Here is a 20,551-nt window from a genome sequence, read left to right as displayed (position 1 = left end):
GTTATACTTTATTTAGCAATAGACAAATGATTGAAACTGCTGGAAGCAGTATGCTAATAAATGTTCTTCTGAAAACTAGTTATTTTAACTCAGGTTTCTCAAACTGCAAAGCTTGATTTCTTTCCTTTGTATTGGACCCTGGTATTTTAAAAAGTAATGTTAGAGAAAATATCAACTAGAATTTGGAAACAAGTCCTAGTATATGGTATAAGTGTGAATAATCTATCAATAGTCGTTCTAGAGTTCTCTTTATAGCTTCTATTTGTTTGCTTGCTATAACTAGCTTTTAATTTTTATTTATTTATTTTAGATTTAAAATATTTAGGTCATAAAAATCTCTTCTTTGACCTACTGGGAATACTTCTTTCCTGTGTTATACTCTTCATTTTCATTTCTGAATCCTTCAACAGATATTGTGGACTGATCAAGGGATAAAAGTGCCAAAAATCTGGGCTGATGACTATTCTGGATCAACTGGAATGCAGGGGTCTCAACTCAATGGATTTTATGACAAATTTAGTCCATAAACTTTATTTCAGCCTAGAGAGTGCAGCAACAACAAAAATAAACAGGAATTTTATATAAAAATTTAGATTTTAAGCTTTACTAGGAGCATTAAATATTTGTTAATGCAGGGCCTGAGCCCTTCTTGCATGTTGACTATTGAAGGAATCTGAAATTTTATCCTTTTGACAGGCCCAGAGCCCCTTCTCTTCCTTGGTCTCCCCCATCCTGAGACTGAGCCCTGGTTGCCCATTAGAATAGTCTTTAAGAGACTGTTTCCTAATAATAGAAAACATTTTTCTAACAAAAATAGGATGATAAAAGAGACTGAAAGTGAGTTCTAATTTATTTTTCTAGCCACGGAGGCCCTAATAAAAGTCTTTATTCTGTAACTAATGTGTGTTACACCTTGTCACTCAGTTCTTAGTTCCAAAACCTCCACTGACTCTCCACCATCTATTGAATAAAGTCCAAATCCCTTGGCTTGGTATTTGATTCCTTAACAGTCCCAGTGAAAACTCCCTTTATAGCCACATCTCCTACCATCAATTGGGGCTGTAGAAACCCTGCACAAATCAAAATTTCTGAATCTTCAGGATTGTACTTTTCATTTCATGTCTCTTTATTTTAGTCCATGCTATTTCCTCTTCCTAAGCTGTCTATCTTCCTCTGTCCTTTGCTCTCTCCCTCTATTCACCCCTCTCTCCCTTCCTTTCTCTTCCTCTTCCTCTCCCTTTCCCCCTTCTCACTTCTCTTTCTTTCCCTTCCCTTCTCCTGTGCTAAAGATTAAACAAAATGCTTCTTCCTCTACAGTGGCTTCTCTGAATCCCATGGTCAGTGTGAATTTTCTGAGTTCTTTTGCATCTTTATTTTTATGCATTGTCAGTTCAAAACATCATCCCTTCAGCCCTGGCTTATGATGATGAACAAAAGCTAATATTTTGCTGAACACTTACTCCATACCAGGCACATGGTACATAGTTTTCATGTGGTTCATTAACTCTTGAAGCTGTTCGCTGAAATAGATGTGCACATTATCCCCATTTTATGGACGAGAAGACTGATCAGAGAGGGCCAAGATCATGGTCATATAAGTTCTATAGATGGGATTTTTTCGCTCTGAGATTTTGTCTTCAAACCCCAAGCTTCTAATTACTGTTCCAAATTACCTCTTTAGCTTCTCCTCTCAGATGATCAGAAAGCAATTGCGTATTATTTACTTTTCTTCCTAGTCCATTCTGACACCACTCTAATTCAAAGGGTGTGGAATGAGTGACAGGATCAGTGGCATAAATGTAGCGACTACTTTCTCATTTTTCTTTGGAAAACTACTACTTTACTTCTCAAGTGTTGGTTGGTCATTTGGGCATGGACACCTGAGACATCCTAGCCAATCACCTTTCTCTAATTTTTCCAGTAGCTCTGGGTAGCACTAGCATTTGGCAAATGGTCCAAGTATATTCACTCAGACCTTTCTGTAGAACTTAGTAGTCTGTATTGAAAAGATCAGCTGTCTATCATAAGTGATAAGAGCTGTAAGATATAAAACCTAGATGTTCTTGGCTGCAGACAAGGAAGCCAAGAAATAGATAGTGAAAATTAAATGAACAGGCAACAAGAAGTTTAAAAATAAAATAGAGAGAGATTCTAAATGACATTCAAATTCACCATTTGTTATTCTTTCTAAATTAGGCTCTTTCCTTCATTTCCTCCACTTTGGATTGCCAACCTTCCCTGAAATCCATGAGTCATTATATTTCATTTTGTGACGAAACTAGTATGAATTGTATTTCTATTACTTCCATTCAAAACAGTCCTGATAAATACAGGAGTAGAGTGTGAACACAGATATAAATAAACAACATCATAGATTTATATAAGATTATATACAAATGCATGACGCTCAGGAGTATAAAAGTGAACTTGCTGTCAACGAACCCATAAATAATAAGAATTTCTTATTCATCTCAGTGTACATGGTACCTGATTCCATGACTGTCACATGATGAAATTTACAAGGTGTTTGTTGAATAAATAGATGGGCCACCCAGCATTATGGAATGTTGGCCAGAAGAATGGAAGGATAGAGAAGCAAAGTGAAAAATCTACTAGGTTGAGGGAATTGTAGATGGTTCAGGTAGGTTTCCCAAACTGGGGAACATGTTTGAGCTGAGCCTGAAAGGACCACTAGGTATTAATGGGTAGAAAAGGGAATGCAAGATGGGAAGGCAGACAGAGGGAAATGCTATGTGACAGCAAGAGGCCTAGAGAGCATGGTGCATTCTATAAACCAAAGTAGCTCTATGAGGCTGGATGATGGTGGCAGAGAAGGCTGGGGGAAGCTGCTGTGAGGAGGGCCACACTGAGCCATGCAGATAGGAACATTAAATAGTTACATAATCTCATTAGGGACGTTGTGTGCATGTGACAGGTATGATTTAATTTAAACCTCCAAGGTTTAAGTACCCTAAGTACAACTGTATCTTTTTAAAATTCATTACTTGGCATTAATAGGCTCTTTCTCAGCTTCAATGGTGATTGTGTTCAGAATTTATTTCCATCTTTCAATGCTGCGGTCATCGACAGTCCATCCCGACCCCAATTCTTTCGCTCATACCTTCCTCAAGAGCTAAACACCGGTAGCTAGAAATCTCCTGGATCTTGTCTCATGTAAAAGGAAGGAATTTTGCTTCCAAAGTTTTAACAGGGAAATTACCATTACTATGAAGACCATTAAATAAGAGGTATTGCATAAAAAAGCTATTTTCTTGATCCTCTGAGTCATCCATTAAGTATAATTCAACATGAATTCTTTAAAAATGGGGAAAGAGCTCTATAATATGGTGAGCATATGCTAGGAATAGTTAAGATCTCAAAGTACTTGGGGACAGAATACCTTTCCCTGAAGACCTCCTAGCCATGCCAAGAAGGTAAGATCAACATCATTCAGTTTGATATTATCACTTGCTTTTTTTCCTCTTTTTTGTTACCGGGGATCGAACTCGGGACCTTGTGGTTGTGACTTTCTCTGTTTCTTTTTCCTCTTTTTTTTTTTTTTTGTATTGCAGATTGAAAGCAGGACCTTTGCACTGAGCTACGTCCTCAGTACTCTGTATTTTGAGACAGAGGCTCCCTAAGTCACTCAGCTGCTCAAGTTGAACTCAAACTTGCAGTCCTCTTGCATCAGCATCCCAGGGTACTGGGATTAGAGGTATGCACCAAATCACCCACCTCGCTTGTTTTTCTAAAATGTTTATAAAGTGCTTACAGGTTACAAAGCACTTTTGTCCATATTCTTACATCTGACCTCATCTGTGCAGTGGATGCTACTAATGGCCAGTGTTGTATATTAGTGTATTGTGTATTAATGACTGAAGAAAGGCAGCATTGGATCCAAATCCTTATTTCAATAGTTATTAATCTATCACTTATAGGTTAAGTTTTCCTGCAATAACAGAGAACCCTGAAATCTCACTGATTTAACATAAGTTTATTTTTCACCTATGCCTTTTGTAGGCTAAGCAATAGCTGGAAGCTCAGTTTCTCACATGCAAACTCCAGGAGTTGGGGTGCTACAACAGCCAGTTTTCATGTGTTGCTTTAACAGAAATAAAAAGCACTCACTTTTGACCTTTGGTATGGTCATCTGATGTGTTCTGGCCACATCTTAGGGGACAGAATGTACAGGGAGGTGAAAAGTGTCTGTGTGGTTGATTGTATACTTTTAAGTATTCACCATCACTGTGAAAAGGACATGCTCAGACTAACTTTCTAATCCTGAGGGAGATTAGCTGGCCCATGAGCCTACGCGCTGAATAAGTGTTTATTGATCTCTGCCACTGAGATTATGTGGTTTTGAGTTATGTAGCTGCAGCTAACTACTGGGGAGATGTGTGGGAAAGCCATGTCAAGAACTGGAAAAGCCCATCCAAATCAGATTGCACTCTTCCTATTTCATTCCAAGAGAGCCGAGAGGATGGCCATAGTTCAGAATATTTCTTAAGAATTAAAAATGTCATGGATATGAGCAAATTTTGTATACACATTGACCACACTACCAAAAAAATGTGAAACTGGGAGGGGGGAAGACAGTGATAGAAGATGCAGATAATCAAAGTATATTGTGTGCATGTACAAATCTGCCATAGTGAGATCCATTATTCTGTATAGCCAATTTTAAAAAGCCAGGGAGCCTAATATCTAAAGATAATTCTTGTATTGTTTTCTGAAAGTTTACTGAGTAGTACTAGGTGCCAGGCTCTGGGGTATGAGGTGGAGATAGATTGTCTTGTTGAATTAAAGTTCCTCTGTCAATCAGTCCCATGCCCTGTGCTCTTTTTGGAAAATTGTGAGGCCCAGAGGGGGACCCATATGCAGACCATGCATTTTTTGGTTCCTGTCTAGACCACTCAACCGAAAACTGAAATAGCTGAACTGAAGGAGGAGCTGAAGTAGGGGAAAGGCAATGCTGGGAGGGGAAGGCACACGAAGATTTATAAATAGTGGGAAACATGTTGCATAATGACTTGTAGATAAACAACACAGTAGTTTTGATGTCTCTTCCCATGACTCAAATCACAGGCCTTCAGGAATGTGTGTTGGTTGTTTCGCATTCAGGAAAAGGTGTTTACTTTCCAACCAAAGTAAGGATCCCACAAGGAGTCCTCTGCCTGTCTTACTGAAAGGCTACAGTGGGGATGGAGTGGGACTCTATCAGTGTCTGAAGAATAATATCCCACTGGCCAACATCCGCCCAGCTTCAGCACTGTGCTGGTCAGCAGAATACTGATTTTATGCAAATCATCTCCCTTCATCACTCTCAGAGGCATGGGCCCCAAATACCTCCATTTCACCCACAAGGAAACAGGTTTGGGAAAGCTGAATCATTCCTAAGGTCATCAGCTCAAAGGGTTAGAGTCAGAGATTAGAATCCATACTTTTCTGTATTCATTCACACATTGAGAAATAATGCTTCTGAACCCTGAAAATTCCATTAGACCATCTGTTTCTAAGGAATGAGACAGGATAAAGGGCAGACTCTCAGCAGGAAGTAAAGCTACTGTTAGTCAACGAGATGGCATGCAACTGTCTTTTTCCTTATTTCATCTCCTGTTGAGAATTTCCCAGTCAGTGGTGGCCAAGAGGGGCCTCATGTGAGCCAACTGTTCCAGGACAAGACAAGAAGGTGGAGAATCCTCTAGAAGCTGCATGAGTCTTCTAGTTCCTACACACTCCAGACCCAGCCAAGAATGAGGTGTGTGGAGAGTCTTGGAACCCTCAATAGTGAGAGAGAAACTGAAATCAGAGGCCAGGCATGGTGGTGCACATCCCAGCTCTCTGGAAGGATGAGACAGGAAGATTTTAAATTTCTCCTACCAGTCCTTCTCAGAACCCAGCTTGGGCAGTTTAGCAATTTAGCCAGACTTTGTCTAAAAAAAAAAATAAAAAAATAAGCTGAAGCCAGGGAAGTGATTTGCTCATATAGAGGTAAAGAGAAGGGACCCTCACCCTTAAACTAGGTGCCCCACGGCCAATGTAGTGCTCTTTCTGTTGAGTCATGCTGCTCCCACCCTTGTCATTTCCAAGATGTTACTCATAGCAGGAGCTGATCCTGGGACTCTGCCCTCCTAGGGCTTCTCTCTGATAAATGTCACTTTCTGGTTATGAGGAATGAGGGAAGAGTTCCAAGAAATTAAATGTTTGTAAACTAGAGCACTTTATGTTGTTTCCTTGCTTAACTTCTCTTGGATTTGGGGGAGGGGGTAGGATTAGAAGGCTCACAAAAGTCCTTCATTGAAACAAATACAAGATCTAAGCCAATAGGAATCTAAAAGAATGTTCACCAGAATAAGCAAGAAAAAAAGAACACTTATAGCAGTGCTATTTTACATGGGGAAAATTGTAAACATATTTTTTCACATGTAAGTTTTGCTTTATTCTATCTTTGTGAGTACGCACAAGCACAATGGTGCTGGCACCCACCATTCATTGAATGTGTACTTTCTGGCAGCTATAGTGTGATACGGTTTGAAGAACACAGCTGTACTATTCCCTTTGGGGTTGTTATAATGAAGTATCAGAGGCTATGTGACTTATAAAGGAAAGAAATTTATTTAGCTTAGTTCTGGAGGTTCAAGGGCATGGCAGTGACATTGACTCGACCGTGTTGAGAGCCTCATGGTGACTGGCACTGTAATGGCAAGACAATGTGTGAGAGAGATCATGTGACCAAACAGGAAGCCAGAGAGTGGTTCAGAGGTCAAGCTTGGGCTTTTATTACAACTCACTGTAGTGGGAGTTAACTCTGATGACCCATCAGAACTACAGTAATCCCCTCTAAGGCCACTCCCTCAATAACCTAAGGTACCCCTGCCTCTTAAAAGTCCTACCACCTCTTCACACTGCTACACTGGGGACCATGTTTCCAACACATGAACTCTTGGGGCAGAAACCACACCCAAACTATAACAATAGGGCAGACCTGCCCACTACATTCATGCTGAAGACTGGCAGAGAAATGTTTGAGCAGCTCAAGTAGAATGGAGATATTCAGAAAAGCATACAAGTGTCTCTCCCAGAATGAGACATGGAGAAGAACCAGGGCAAGGTGCCCTTGCAGCAAGGGAGAGGATTGGAGTGATCAGAAGGATGTGTTGGTGTGTTTCATTTCAGGAGAAAAGTTAATTTCATTATGAGCAGGTTATTTAGAAAGTGACAACTTTGCAACTGGGAACTCTTTTTACTACTCTCCTATCATCTTGATAGCTAATGTTTTTTTGATTGCTTGCTATGTGACAGGTATGACTCTAAGCATTTCCCTCATATTGGCTCATTTAATCCTTATAACAATCCAACAGGACAGTGCAATTATGGACATCCTTTTACAATTCAACAAATGAAGTCTTGAGACCTTTCCCATGTTGCCCAAGGTTGAAGTAGAATTTGAGCCCCAGCAGTTCAGCTCAGAGCCTGTGCTCCTAACCTTTCTTCTACCAAGGATTTGGTGATATCAGCATATTAACTATTTGCCTGGCATAATAGTAGCACCTTGTATATATTATCTCATTAAATCTAAGTTATAAGTTGTAGTCAGAACCAACCTCCAGATGTGGAACCTGAGACTCAGTCAGGTTAAAGGGCTTTCGTCAAGTCCCATAGCTAGTAGTGACCAACTGGGCACTTGGACTCATGTCTAGCTGAGCGTAGTCTAGGCTCTCAGCCACTGGGATTCAGTTTTTAGCTTAGTCATGAAAAACAGCCTAGGCCCTAACAGAGGATGTGCTAAGGAATGAAAGAAGGAGGAGAAGGAGAAAAAGAAGGAGGAGGAGGTGGAGGAGAAGGAGGAGGAAGAGGAAGAAAAATATTGAGGGATTTAAAAGAGTAAAGCAAAAAGAGTAAATTTGAAGCAGTTTTCTACATAGTCTGCATAGGGGGACTTACAAAAACACACACATGTACATGGAACCCTCCAACTCTTTATGACATGTCTGAAATGGATGCATCAGAGAGAAAAAAAATCTGGTTAGATATGAAGCAAGTTCCCACTTCCCAGCAGCTTAAAAGAGTTCAACTTTAAACAGATTACTGTCAGAAAGGCAAATACAAATTCACCCTGGAGCAAAAATAACTTCAGAAAATCAGGAAGAGTAAGATGGACAGTAAGTTATGAACATAAAACTCTTTGTACCTGACCCAGTTAACCCCAACCCAAGGCAACCCTGTGCCTCTAAGCTATTCATTTAAAGGTTTTACAATTTATAGGCAGCCTTTCTCAGGGGAGGTCCTGTCTGACTCTGATTTCATGTTTTACAGCAGCACATGTGTAATCCTGCTGCGTCACAGCTACATGATTCAGCCAAGACCACAAAATGCAAGTTTTCCAGGATGGAGGGAGAGCTGGGGGTCCCCCACTAAGCTCTGCTTCCTTCTAAGGTTGCAGAGGAAGGCTGTACCCTGAGGCCTCTCCTTCCACCCCTAGAATAGCCTGGGTTGTGGGGAGCTGCTCCACTCTGCACTCAAGATGCAGTCTTCCTGTTGGGCAAGTGACTCTTAGGCATCAGACACTGTGATAAAGTAAAGCCAAAGTCATGACCATTACCTTCAAGGAACAGGGAAGACAAGACAAGCACATTAAATCTGTTGGGTAGGCACAGAGTCCAGACTAGGGAAGGATTAGAATCCTCTGTTAGTTCTTCAGGTAAAATGTTGCTGTGGATGAAGAGGATTACACTAAGTGAGGAGCATAGAAAAGAAGGTGATTTCCGAAAGGGTGACAAATGGGTTTGGAGATGGCTTGAGACCAGGGAAGCAAATGAAGAACTTAGACTTAGCCAACTCCACCTGCCTCATCCTTGGAGGGATTATGCTGAAAGGGCAGGTGGTAATGAGAACACAGAAAACTTTGAAGTCTAAGCAGAAGCAATTAGGCATGATAAGCTAGGTAAGAAGGAGCCATGCAGGCTCCTAAGGGGGAAAGGTGGCTGTCCAATTGAGGAAATGGATTTGCTAGGAATGTGTAACTTGGAAGAGTAAAGAAATGGAGCTTGGAGTGGGTGGGAGGAAAATGATGGTAAGGTGCTAGAAATCAGGGTGCTCGCTAAAAGCTGTCATTGTAGTCAAAAGAGGAAGACTGAAGACTGAAGACTTGAGGCAGTGAGAAAGAAGCTTCAAAGGAAAATAACAAGGCCCCAGGAGAGTTGAGTGCTCAGGAAGACTCAAAGACTATGTTTAGTTTTCTGGCTTGAGGTTTGAAGAAATCAGAATGTTATGGTTTATATCAGGATGTCCCCCCAAAGCCTCATGTGGTTTGGGGAGGTGACTGGATCTTGGGTGTAATACTGGATTAATCCACTGATGGGTCTATAGTTGGGCGTGATGTTGGGAGGTGAATCCTGGTGGGAAGAGGTGGGTCACTGTGGGTGTGGCCTGTAGGGTAGGTAGACATCCCTCATCTTTTGATCCCTCCCTGCTTCCTGCCTGCTGTGCCATGACCTCCTTATTCTCTGCCATGCCCTTCTGCCATGCCCTTCTGCCATGCCACTCTCCCTGGGAGCCAGCTGACTATGGGCTGAAACCTCTACGAACTGTGAGCCAAAATAAAACTCTCCTCCTCTAAATTGTGTGTGTTGGATAGTTTGTCCTAGCTATTAGAAAGTAACTAAGACACAGACCCTCAGGTTTGTCTCCTGGAGCTTTGCTTGGATGAACTAAGGAATCAAAATGAAAAAGAGAAAAAGAAGGAATGGATGAAGTAAAGAGAAGAGAGACAGAAAAGTAGAAGAGAAGGGTGAAGAGAGAGAAGGAGGGCAGAGAGGGGAGAAGGGGGGCAGGAAAGAGAGAATTTGCCTGCAGGTGCTTCCTGGTCAGGAAGTGGTTGGAGCAGATATGTGGAGTGAGACTGAAGAAATTCAAGGCTATCTATCCTTCCTTCTTCAGCATCTTCATGAGAAAAGCCTCAGCTTTGCTAGGGAGACTGTATCCAAATGACTACATGGGTGGAAGGTATCCTTCCTGTGTATTTGAGTCAAGAGTTTTCAAATTTCATTGCACTCAAAATGTTAGGCTGCATCATTTATTTCCTGGTGTTGCCAACTTCATGCCCTCTGACGTCTTAGGGACCTTAACCTCAGGCTTATATCTTTTTTCCTGTGCTAGCTTTGGCATTCCCCATACTTGGCTCAATAAAAACAAATTGGAAAAATTCAATATGATGGTGAATTCTAAGTGTCAACTTGACTAGGCTATGGGGTGCCAGATATTTGATCAAATATCATTTTGGGTGTGTCTGTGAGAGTGTTCCTGGATTGATTACCATTTGAATGGTACACTACATAAGGCAGATGCCTCTCACCAGTGTGGGTGGGCCTTATCTAATTAGATACTGTTTGAGCTGGGACACTGGTGCTTGTGGTACTCAGACTGAAGCATGGGCTCTCCTCAGTCTGCACTTGTTGACTGGAGATCTTGGGACCTCTCTATCTTCATAACCTGGCCTCCACAATCAGGTGAAATGCATGGAGAGATCCTGTCCTTGTGTTTCTTCAGAGACCTTTGACTAATATTCAGGGAGATCCTCCTGGAAAGGAGGTGGGGGAATGGTAGCGATTGTGCTGAGACTTGAGGAGACTCAAAACTAAAAAGTGAAGCGGCATTTGCAGAGGGGGCGGGGGGAGAGAAAGAGAATCCAACACAGGGAAGAGTACATGTGAAGCCCTCAAAGTGGAGCAAGCTGGATGGATGGAAGTCCTAGCAGCTCCATGTGGCCTGAGTTTACAGGACAGGGCAGCAGCATGAGAGTCAGGGTGGGGATTTTTCTTGGTAAGTACTGAGGAATGATTGGGATACTCCAAGGAAACATGACATAATCCTGTCTGCATTTTAAAATGCATTGTCACTGCCCATGGAGAATGAATCAAAGAAGGTTGAGAAGAGAAGAAAAAGGGGCCACTGAGGAAGAATTCTCCTCAAAACTGAGGTGCAGAACCCTGCCTCAGTTTCCAGCCTGCTGCTCTAAGAATTCTGAACTCTGCAGCCTTCCACTGACACTGACATTTGAGTTTACAGCCTGTTGACCCCTACTCACCCTATATTTCAGACTTGCTGGTCCTTTCACTTCAGTGAGCCAATTCCTTCACATGTATCTCTGTCTCTGTTTCTGTCTGTCTGTCTGTCTGTCTTCTCTCTCATGTATGTATCACCTATATTATGTATATTATATGTTAGTGTATATTGTTTTATTTGTATGTGTGTGTATGTGTGCATCTACACACAGAGACAATAATTGTGATGGTAAAGTACATATTGTGTCTTCCTTGTTTTGCAGCACACAGCTAAAATCCTGGGAATCTCTGGAGTGATACAGAATGGCTTTTCTACATTAACAAGTTGACTGATGACAGCTGCCAGTCCCTGGTACCTTTAGGATGGAGCCAGGTCACCAAAGACCAAGGCTTGATTAGAGGATTGGAACTCTCAGGCCCATCTTCCAAATTCTTGGAGAAGAAGAGGGGTTGAAAGTTCAGCTGGTCACCACTGCCCAATGATTTAACCAATCATGCCTATGTAATTAAGGCTCCATTAAAATCCAAGTCAGGATTTGGAAAGCTTCCTGGTAGCTGAACATGTGAAGGTTAATGGAGGGGCTGCCCAGAGAGGGGGTAGAAACTGTGCCCCTTCCTCCATCCCTGCCCCATGCATTTCTTTCATTAGTCTCTTTTCTTTTATCAAAGGTATATAGATAAGACATCTCTTTTGTAAAATGTTTGGAACTCAGATTTATTTCAGATTTCAAATTTCTAAAAATATGGGAATATTCACAAATACATGATGAAGTATCTTGGAGATGGGATCCAAATAAAACATAAAATTCATGTATGTTTTATATACACTTTCCATTTAACCCTGAAGGTAATTGTATACGATATTTTTAGTGTGGCTGCATTTTGACTAGAACTCACCAAATGAGGTCAGGTGTGGAATTTTCCACTTGTGGTTTCATGTGGTGCTTGAAAAGTTTCAGATTTTGTAGCAGTTTGGATTTCCGATTTTCAGATTAGGGAGGCTCGACCTGTGATATCTTTTTTAACAAATGGTAAACATAAGTAAAATATTTCAATGTGTTTTATGAGCTACTCTGGCAAATTAATTGACCCCAAGGAGGGGATCGAGAAACCTTGACTTATAGCCAATTTGAAGCACAGGTAAAGGGGCATGTGGTTGGTGTGTGAAGTGGAGGGCAGTGGTGTCTGTGCCCTCAGCCTGTGGGATCTGATACTATCTCCAGGTAGTCAGTGGCAGTGTTGGACTGAATTAAAGGACACCCAGCTGCTGCCTGCTATGGAATTGCTCTGTGTGTGGGGAAAAATACCCTGTACATCCAGAATCAGAAGCATTCTGTGCTCTATGGAATGACTGAGCTTGAGGATAGGAAAAGGCACCTTGGTTTTGTTTTTCCTGTAATGCAGACTAATACATATGTTACAATTCTCCAGAAAAACACAACAAATAGGATACAGATAGACAGATATAGAAATAAATCTAAGTATAGATAGGCAATTATTTATACCTATATCTTTCTTTCTCTATGTACACATATATATGATATAGTCTTCATGTATATGTATAAATCCTTATGTATATCCTTTATATAAGGATATATCCATACACAGAGTCCACCAAAATGTACACATCAGGGAAAGAAAAACTTCTATAAATATTTTGATACTAAATTTATTGAGACATCATGAGATTAATAGAAGTTACCTTTGGCCTCTACAATTACAAGAGGTGCTCAGAGTTGTGGCCAGTAGTTTCCTGACATTTATTGGTATGGCAAGCTGCTGAAGTGTGTACAAATTTTTTGGTGGAGTCTGTATAATATATATATGTGTGTGTGTGTGTGTGTGTGTGTGTGTATAGTGTGTGTGTATTATGATGAATACAGACAGTTCCAAATTTGCAACAGTTTAGTTTAAGATTTTTACAATTTAAAACCATGCAAGAGGAATACATATGCAGCAGAAATTGTAGTTTCCATTTTGAACTTTTTCAGGCTTAGCAATAGAAAATACAATACTCTCTCCTGATACCCACCTATAGGCCAATGTATTTGTTTTGAGCACATTTACAGCAGGCTAGGCTAAGCTGTGATGTTCTGTAGGTTAAGTGTATTAAATATATTTTAAACATATAATCTTTTCAATTTGTGATGGGTTGTAATCCCATCATAAGCCAAGGGGCATCTGTATATACATATAGAGAGAATATCTATTTGTCTTCCTACCTAATTAATTATCTACACAGTTGTACATGGCTTAATATTGACACTGTGTTTTTGTTTGTTTATTTGTTTGGTACCAGTGATTGAACTCAGGACCTTGCAGATGCCAGGCAGGCACTGCGCCACTGAGCTACATCTCTGATCTTTAGAACTATGTTTTGATGAATGAATCATTAGGTGATTTCATTGTCTTGTGAACAGCGCAATGTACCTACACAGATTAAGATGGCTATGACATCATTAAGCAATATAATCTTATGGAGCCCCTGTTAAGTAAACAATGGTTATATAGGGCCATCCCATTGATTATGTTTCCATTGATTATGGATGTTAGCTATAGTGGTACACAGGGCTGGCTGAAGTTAAGCTTCCACAAACCTAGGAGCAACCAGAAGTTTGGAGAGAGGACTGCGACAGACCCTTCCCTAGCACCCTCAGAAGAAGACTGGCCCATGCATCCCATGATTTGGTCTTCTGGCCTCAAGAACTGTGAGGCAATAAATATCTGTTGTTTTACACCACACAGTGTGTGGTACTTTGTCCCAGTAGCCCTAGGAAATTAATAAAGCTTTTAGTTACTACTTGGACTAGAAATGGTAGTTTGCATCACAAGGTTTGCAGATGTGGAAAGAGGTGGATGTATTTAAGAGAAATTTGAAGGATTCAGGAAGGCTTAAATATGGGAAGGAGGAGAAGATGGATTGGGGAAAATCACTGGGTTTATAGTTTCCCCTGATTGGCTACCTCTGAAACTCAGCTCCTGTAACCCCTTCATGCAGAACTACACATGAGATTCTAAGAATTCTCTCTGTGTTGATCAGTATTCTTTCTTGTATTAGTACATGTTTGCAGTATATAATGATTGCATTTACCTTGGGCAGTTTGACCTTGTTCTCTGCTTAGTGTTCGAATCAATATCTGAGGCTCTATGAAGTTGTTTGAGAACATAGAATATTTAGTTTTAATGCAGACATTGCTCCAGAGAGCCTGGGTCTTGGTCACGGGGTTTCCATATGTTGGTAGTCAGGTCCCTTGGAAGATTGAGAGAGAGAGACAGAGAGAGAGAGAGAGAGAGAGAGAGAGAGAGAGAGAGAGAGAGAGAGAGAGAGAGAGATCCCAAGATTTCTCCAGGAATTGCAATGGGCCTGCTGCTTTTGCTGCAGACAGACAACCATTCCACATTCACTGGTTAGAACTACAATGAAACTCAAGCCTTTTTTGGGATGCAATCATAATAGATTACCTAATATTCCCTTACCATAGACCATAGAGCTTACTGTAGACCAACCACTATGGTTAACATTTCCTAAGGATTTAGTGTTCATGGCTGTGTAGTGGATCCACATTTGGAAATGAGAAAATATTGACTGTGAGCCCAGCTGAACTGACTAAGTTCACCCCGCTAAGACATGGTAGACTTGGGGTAGACAGCCAGGCTTACCAAAGGACAGAGCAAACATTCTTAATCATCTCTTCCCTTCCCACCCCACCTCCGAGCCCCTTCTCTCCTCTCTTTTCCTATTTTTCCAGCTTCTACATGCTCATATGACCACACACATAACCCATAAACCCAAGGAAAGTCGTTTAACATTAATCTCCAGTATTTTCAAAATGATGCGATTCCAAATGTCCCTCCTCAGTCAAAATGGACTTGAGAACAGTTTGACTATCCCAGTGCCCTACTGTTAGGCACTGAAGATGCTGTTAGGAACAGATGCTCTTTTCTATCCGTCATATCTACTTTTGAGTCCTTGCGTGCTTTTCTTAGATCCCTTGATCTCCTGGAAGGAGCCTTGCTTGCTGGGTTTCTGGGATGGACTTCTGACCTCCCATTTTCCACCACAGAGAGCTAACTTTTCTCACTGGGTTAGACTTTCACTGTGTGCCTTAGCTCTTTCATTGGGTTTGTTGGGGATTTCCATCTCCACCTTCCTGGGTTACAGATGACAAAAATTCAATTTTTAAAAATTTGTATACCTACCTACACACTCTCTTTCCAACTCGGGGTCAATGTGAAAAACCATGCAAGGTGGATCTCACTTTTCTGGTTTGAAATTCTTTAGTTTGAACATTAATGGGCCCAGCCCCAAGGAAGACCTGTGGTCGGGCTGAGCTGATGTTTCTCAATCTTGGCACTAATTGGGACCAACCAGAGACTTCTTTGTTGTGGGAGACAGTCCTGTGCATTGTAAGATGTTAAGAAGTGCTCTTGGCTTCTAAGTGACTGTCAATAGAGTCAGTTTGCATTGTATGTCAAACATAATTCTGGAAAGCAAACTCACACCTGGCTGAGAAGCACTGCTCTCAGCCATTAGTGCCTCCTCTTTCCTCTTGTCAGGCAATTGCTTTTCAAGATCTCCTTACAGTTAGAGCTGGTCATGTCACCCTCTCCTTCCTATATTAAAGTCTACTGAGGAACATTAATGAAAGATTTCACCCAATATAAAAAGCAGAATTTTTTTTTCCTGCAAAGAGAAAACAGAAGATGTTTGGATCTGTGACAGCTATCCTGTCAGCTCCAAATTCAGGAAAGGAAGGTTAAGAGGAGAAACAGGCAGAACCGTGATCAATGATAACATTCTGGACTAGAGCCATTTCACCAAACCTGGAACCAGCAAGCCCAGCTGCTGTAGACCTTATTATATGAAGAAGTTTAATGGGATAAAGGAACTTGATTAGGCAAACAATTTTGTAAAAGAAGAACAAATGTACAGGACTCATGTTTCCTGATTTTAAGGCTTGTTATAAGACTACAGGAACCAAGAGTTTAAAAGAATAAACACAGAGATTAGTGAAACAAAACAGAGTCTGGAAATAGATCCATGCAAATAGAATTGACTGATTTTCTTTCTTTCTTTCTTTCTTTCTTTCTTTCTTTCTTTCTTTCTTTCTTTCTTTCTTTCTTTCTTTCTTTCTTTCTTTCTTTCCTTCTTTCCTTCATCAAGAGATGGGCTTTTGCTGGTGCCCAGGCTGGCCTTGATGCCTAGGCTCAAACCATCCTCATACCATAGCCTCCTGAGTAGCTGGGATTACAAGTGTGAGCCACTGTGCCCAGATCTAGCTGACTGATTTTTGAAACAAGGTAATTCAAAGGAGAAAGGATGTTTTTTTAAACCAATGACACTAGAAGAGTTAGATATTCAAATGTAAAATAATAATTATCATAAAGACAATAATATTAAACTTTGATCTATACCTCATACTCTATACAAAAATTAACTAAAATATGGGTCATTACAGAACTAAATGTAAAACTCAAAACTATGTAACCACTAGAAGACAAGATAAGAACAATTTGTGTAAACTTGAGTTAGATGAGAACATTTTCAGATATGACACTGAATTCATGATACATAAGATGTCTTGGCTAATATTCTTCAAGTAGCAGATGGATAAATAAATTCTGATGAATGTATTCAATGGCATGTTATTCAGCAATGAAAAAGAACAAATTCTTGACTAACACATCATACATTCAACTTAAAAGCATTTTATTAAGAAAAGGAAGCTACACGCCAAACACTATATACCATATGATTCCAGCTAAAGACAAAACAATAGACACTGGAAACAGATTAGTGATTATCAGGTGTAGTGGTGTAGAGAGATGGACTGAATTCAAAGGCATAGCATGAAGGAGTTTGGAGAATGATGAAGTTATGCTGTAAGCAGTAGATGTATAATCTTATGCATTTGTCAAAACCACAGAACTGTATACTGCAAAGAGTGAGTCTTACCTTATAGAAAAATTTTTAATGTCAACCAGGATGTGGGGAGAGCCCAAGAAGGAATGGAGCCTGTGATAATAAATCAAACTTTGTTACAAATGAATAATAATCACATAGAGGGGAGTAGGGAAGAAAGGCACTGTCTAAGTGACTTTGCAACACAGTGTTCTGCCTGGATAGCTGGATGTCTATAAGGAATTGCACAGACACTGTACACAGCTGGGAAATTTGTTTCTTTTTTCCCTAGAGGAGGGCCAAGCAATTCTAAAACTACTTTTTATGAATTCTAAGGTTGGATAAAGAAGTAAATATGCTGTAGATAATGAGAAACAGGTTTCTTATGGTCAGAGAAAAAAATTACAAAGAAGTGAAGAAATCTATAATAAAATCTGTGATGCTGGATTTGAGTCAGAGGTTATCTGTATGAACTTATAATTTAAATAAATATATATATGCAATGATAGATAAAGGGATATATATATTTATACATATATATTAGTGTATATATATAGAGAGACTTATATTTCCTAGCTCCATCTTGGCAGAAAGCATAAAAACAATGAACACCTTGATATCAATGAGAACTCCTCACATCTAAATATCATACTCTAGGAAAAGGAAATGTGCCCCTTAGAAATGTGGTTGACAGCAGAGGTGAGGCAGGGAACATCCAAGATGAGCCTGGAGCATGCTGTGGTGCCAGAAAGTAAGAGTTGGACAGCAGAAAAGCAGGAGTCAAACCAGAGAAAGGCACCAGCGATATATTGCACCATGTGGTGACTATGGTTAATAATAGTGCACAGGATATTCCAAAATTGCTAAAAGAATAGTTTTAAATGGTCTCACCACACAAAAAAATGACAAGTAGGTAAGGTGCTAGATATGTTAGTTAACTTAATTTAATCATTTCACAATATATGTGCATATTAAACAAGCACATTGTACTCCATAAATTATACAATTATTATTAATCAATTTAAAAAATTTAAAAGATGATTTAAATAGGGAATAGAGCTACAGTAAAAGGATACAAGATTTAACCTGAAAGTATTTCTGATGGCCTAAAAATTGGGAAAATTTGAACTATAAAATAAATGATAATATGATTGCTATAATCTAGAGAATAAGAAAATCTCTAAGTCTGTAATGATAGATAAATAATTAATTAAATAAAGCAGTAGAACAGAAAGACAACTCTTTTCTTAGAAAGGAATTCCAATTAATAGAAAGCATGAAGAAAATAGTAAAAAAAAAAAAAAACACCATTGAAACATTATAGTATAGAAATTCCATTAGACCCAGACACTCCCCTTCTAGGTATCTTCCCAAAAGAGTTAAAGACACCATATTATAGTCATACATGCATACATGTATTTACAGTAGCACAACTCATAGCAGTAAAATCTTGGAACTAGCCTAGAGGCCCATCAACAGATGAACAGATAAAGAAAATGTGGTATTTACACACAAGGAAGTACTACTTTACCATAAAGAAAGATAAACTTGAGTCATTTGTAGGAAAATTTATATACCTGAAGACCATAATATAAAGTGAAATAAACCAGACACACAAGCTTAAATATTGAATGGTTTCTCTAATTCAAGAAACCAAATTATAAATGAAGAGAAAAATAAACAATAGACAATTGGATGTACAGAGCTAAATCTTTCTCAAATAGGAAGGGGATCCAGTATGCAGGAAGGGAGAGGGGTTGAAAAAAGGAATTGAGATGTGTTATGTACGTGGACCAACTCCACACAAGGAATGTAAACATTATGTACTGCAAACATGTACTAAGAAAAAATTAAATTAAATTTTAAAAAGGACATTTGAAGGGGGAAAAAAGGAAACACCATAGTGATAACTGCTGCTGGCAAGATTCACTGATGGTAAAACTTTAAGGAGAAATAAGATATTTATATATATAAACTTTATTAATTTTATAAGGAAAACTACACAGTAACCTTACAGTGGAGAAAGCTGACAGCTACCACCTTACCAAAGTGACCAAGGTTAACATTGTCAGTAACATCATGTCATCATTGCCCACTGATACAGAACATTTTGTGTTTATGGCATTCTTCCCAATAAAGTATAATCTTTGCCTAACTGTGGAAAGAGACAAGCCAGCCTCAAATTGGGAAACTTTACGCAACATAACTCACCACTACTCTTCAAGAGTTTACAGATCATGAAAGACAGGGAAGACTAAGTTGTGGTCACAAATTGGAGAAGACAAGAAACCATGAAAATTAGATGTCATACAGGATCCTAAACTGAATCTTGGGATAGAAAAAGACATGAGGCAAAACACTTAGAAAATCCAAACGCAGCCTATAGATTATTTAATAGTATCATACCATATTGAGTTCTCTTGTTTGAGCAATGTCCCTTGGTTCTGCAGATGTGATTGGGAAAGGGGTGTGGGAACTCTTTGTACCATGCTTGCAAGACCGCTGTAGGTCTAAAGTAATCTAAAAAAGAGGAGTTTTATTTTCTTAAACTGCTACTAGTCAATATTTGCTATTTTCAAAAGCATTCTGAATGAATACAAAGATCTATCTTGGAATATAAAATAGTGACGAATATACCCACATTACATTGTGGCAAATTAGGGGTATAATTAGGCAAAGAGATTTATGGGGAATCCCATAAGGGCAACTAATAAAATCCCTTATAACGGGGATTCAAACATTGTATTAGAGATATTGGGAAGTGAAAGAGATCTTTACTTTTTCTCATTTTTGAAGTCATATGAGTTATTTGGTGTATTTTCAAGTAAGATTCACTTGTTTCACGGCCAACTGATTTTTTAAAAAATGGGTTGGAATCTACTCTAAAAAGGGAAATGGAAAGCAGTAGAATATAAAATGCAAACAAATCTATAGTTCTGAAGAGCTGAGGGAAGCTGCCAAAATTAAAGTTGGCAAAAAACAGTTTGCTAAATCTTTAAAGAAAAAAAAAGGTTATATTATACATCCCATAAATATTCCAAGAGTGGTAGGTAAAGTGTATTTAATACTGATGAGCAAAGTTTTAGCATGTATTGGAAAAACAGTTTCTAATATAAAATTACCGACAACTGGAAGTTATCTGCAAAATTTTATACCTAAGTACTTGCAGATGTAATTTATTTTTCTGACAGCACCGCCTGTGTAATGAAAGTTGCTTTTAATAAAACATGAATGCAGTTAGGTTTTGCCAATTAGGTTCAGAGGAGTTGTAATCAGTCTGATTCAAGTTGATATGTAGTTCCTTAAATTCAGCACTGACCCATAGAATGGCTTCAGTATTTCTAAAGTGTTTGTGAAAGATGAACTCACAAAGCTCTGACTGCCCAGGCAGAAGGGAGAACTTGGCTAACTCAGGACACACCTTAAGCCCCTTAAGGGATTCCAGTAGTAGTGGCTATAGTATGCCAGGTGCTTTGGGTTCAGTTTTGACAACAAAGTAAGCCCATTCTCTATTTTATTTTATTCGTGAAAATATAAGCAAACATCTAATAGCCATCTATCCATTATCATTTATAAATCAATCAGC

At 39.4% G+C, this 20,551-nt stretch overlaps 1 protein-coding gene across 3 annotated transcripts in view; it reads left to right on the top strand.

Moving 5' to 3' along the window:
- LOC106009672 (uncharacterized) overlaps nt 1-17,665 on the top strand; it is a 61,987-nt gene extending 44,322 nt beyond the window's left edge. For all 3 annotated transcript variants that reach the window (XR_001183701.3, XM_087206608.1, XM_087206602.1), the window contains 2 exons: nt 3,573-3,715; nt 11,327-17,665. Coding sequence is in view for 2 of the 3 variants with exons in the window: in XM_087206608.1 (XP_087062734.1) it covers nt 3,573-3,597 (25 nt within the window). In the remaining variant the exon portion in view is untranslated. The remainder of the gene's footprint in view (nt 1-3,572; nt 3,716-11,326) is intronic.
- The last annotated feature ends 2,886 nt before the right edge of the window (nt 17,666-20,551 follow it).

This window comes from Heterocephalus glaber, unplaced genomic scaffold (assembly GCF_053883595.1).
Source record: "Heterocephalus glaber isolate CG9 unplaced genomic scaffold, H.glaber_assembly_v1.0 deba00000071, whole genome shotgun sequence".
Classification (NCBI taxonomy): domain Eukaryota; kingdom Metazoa; phylum Chordata; class Mammalia; order Rodentia; family Bathyergidae; genus Heterocephalus; species Heterocephalus glaber.
The sequence above is the reverse complement of the archived record's forward strand: the minus strand, read 5'-3'. Positions and strand labels throughout refer to the sequence as shown.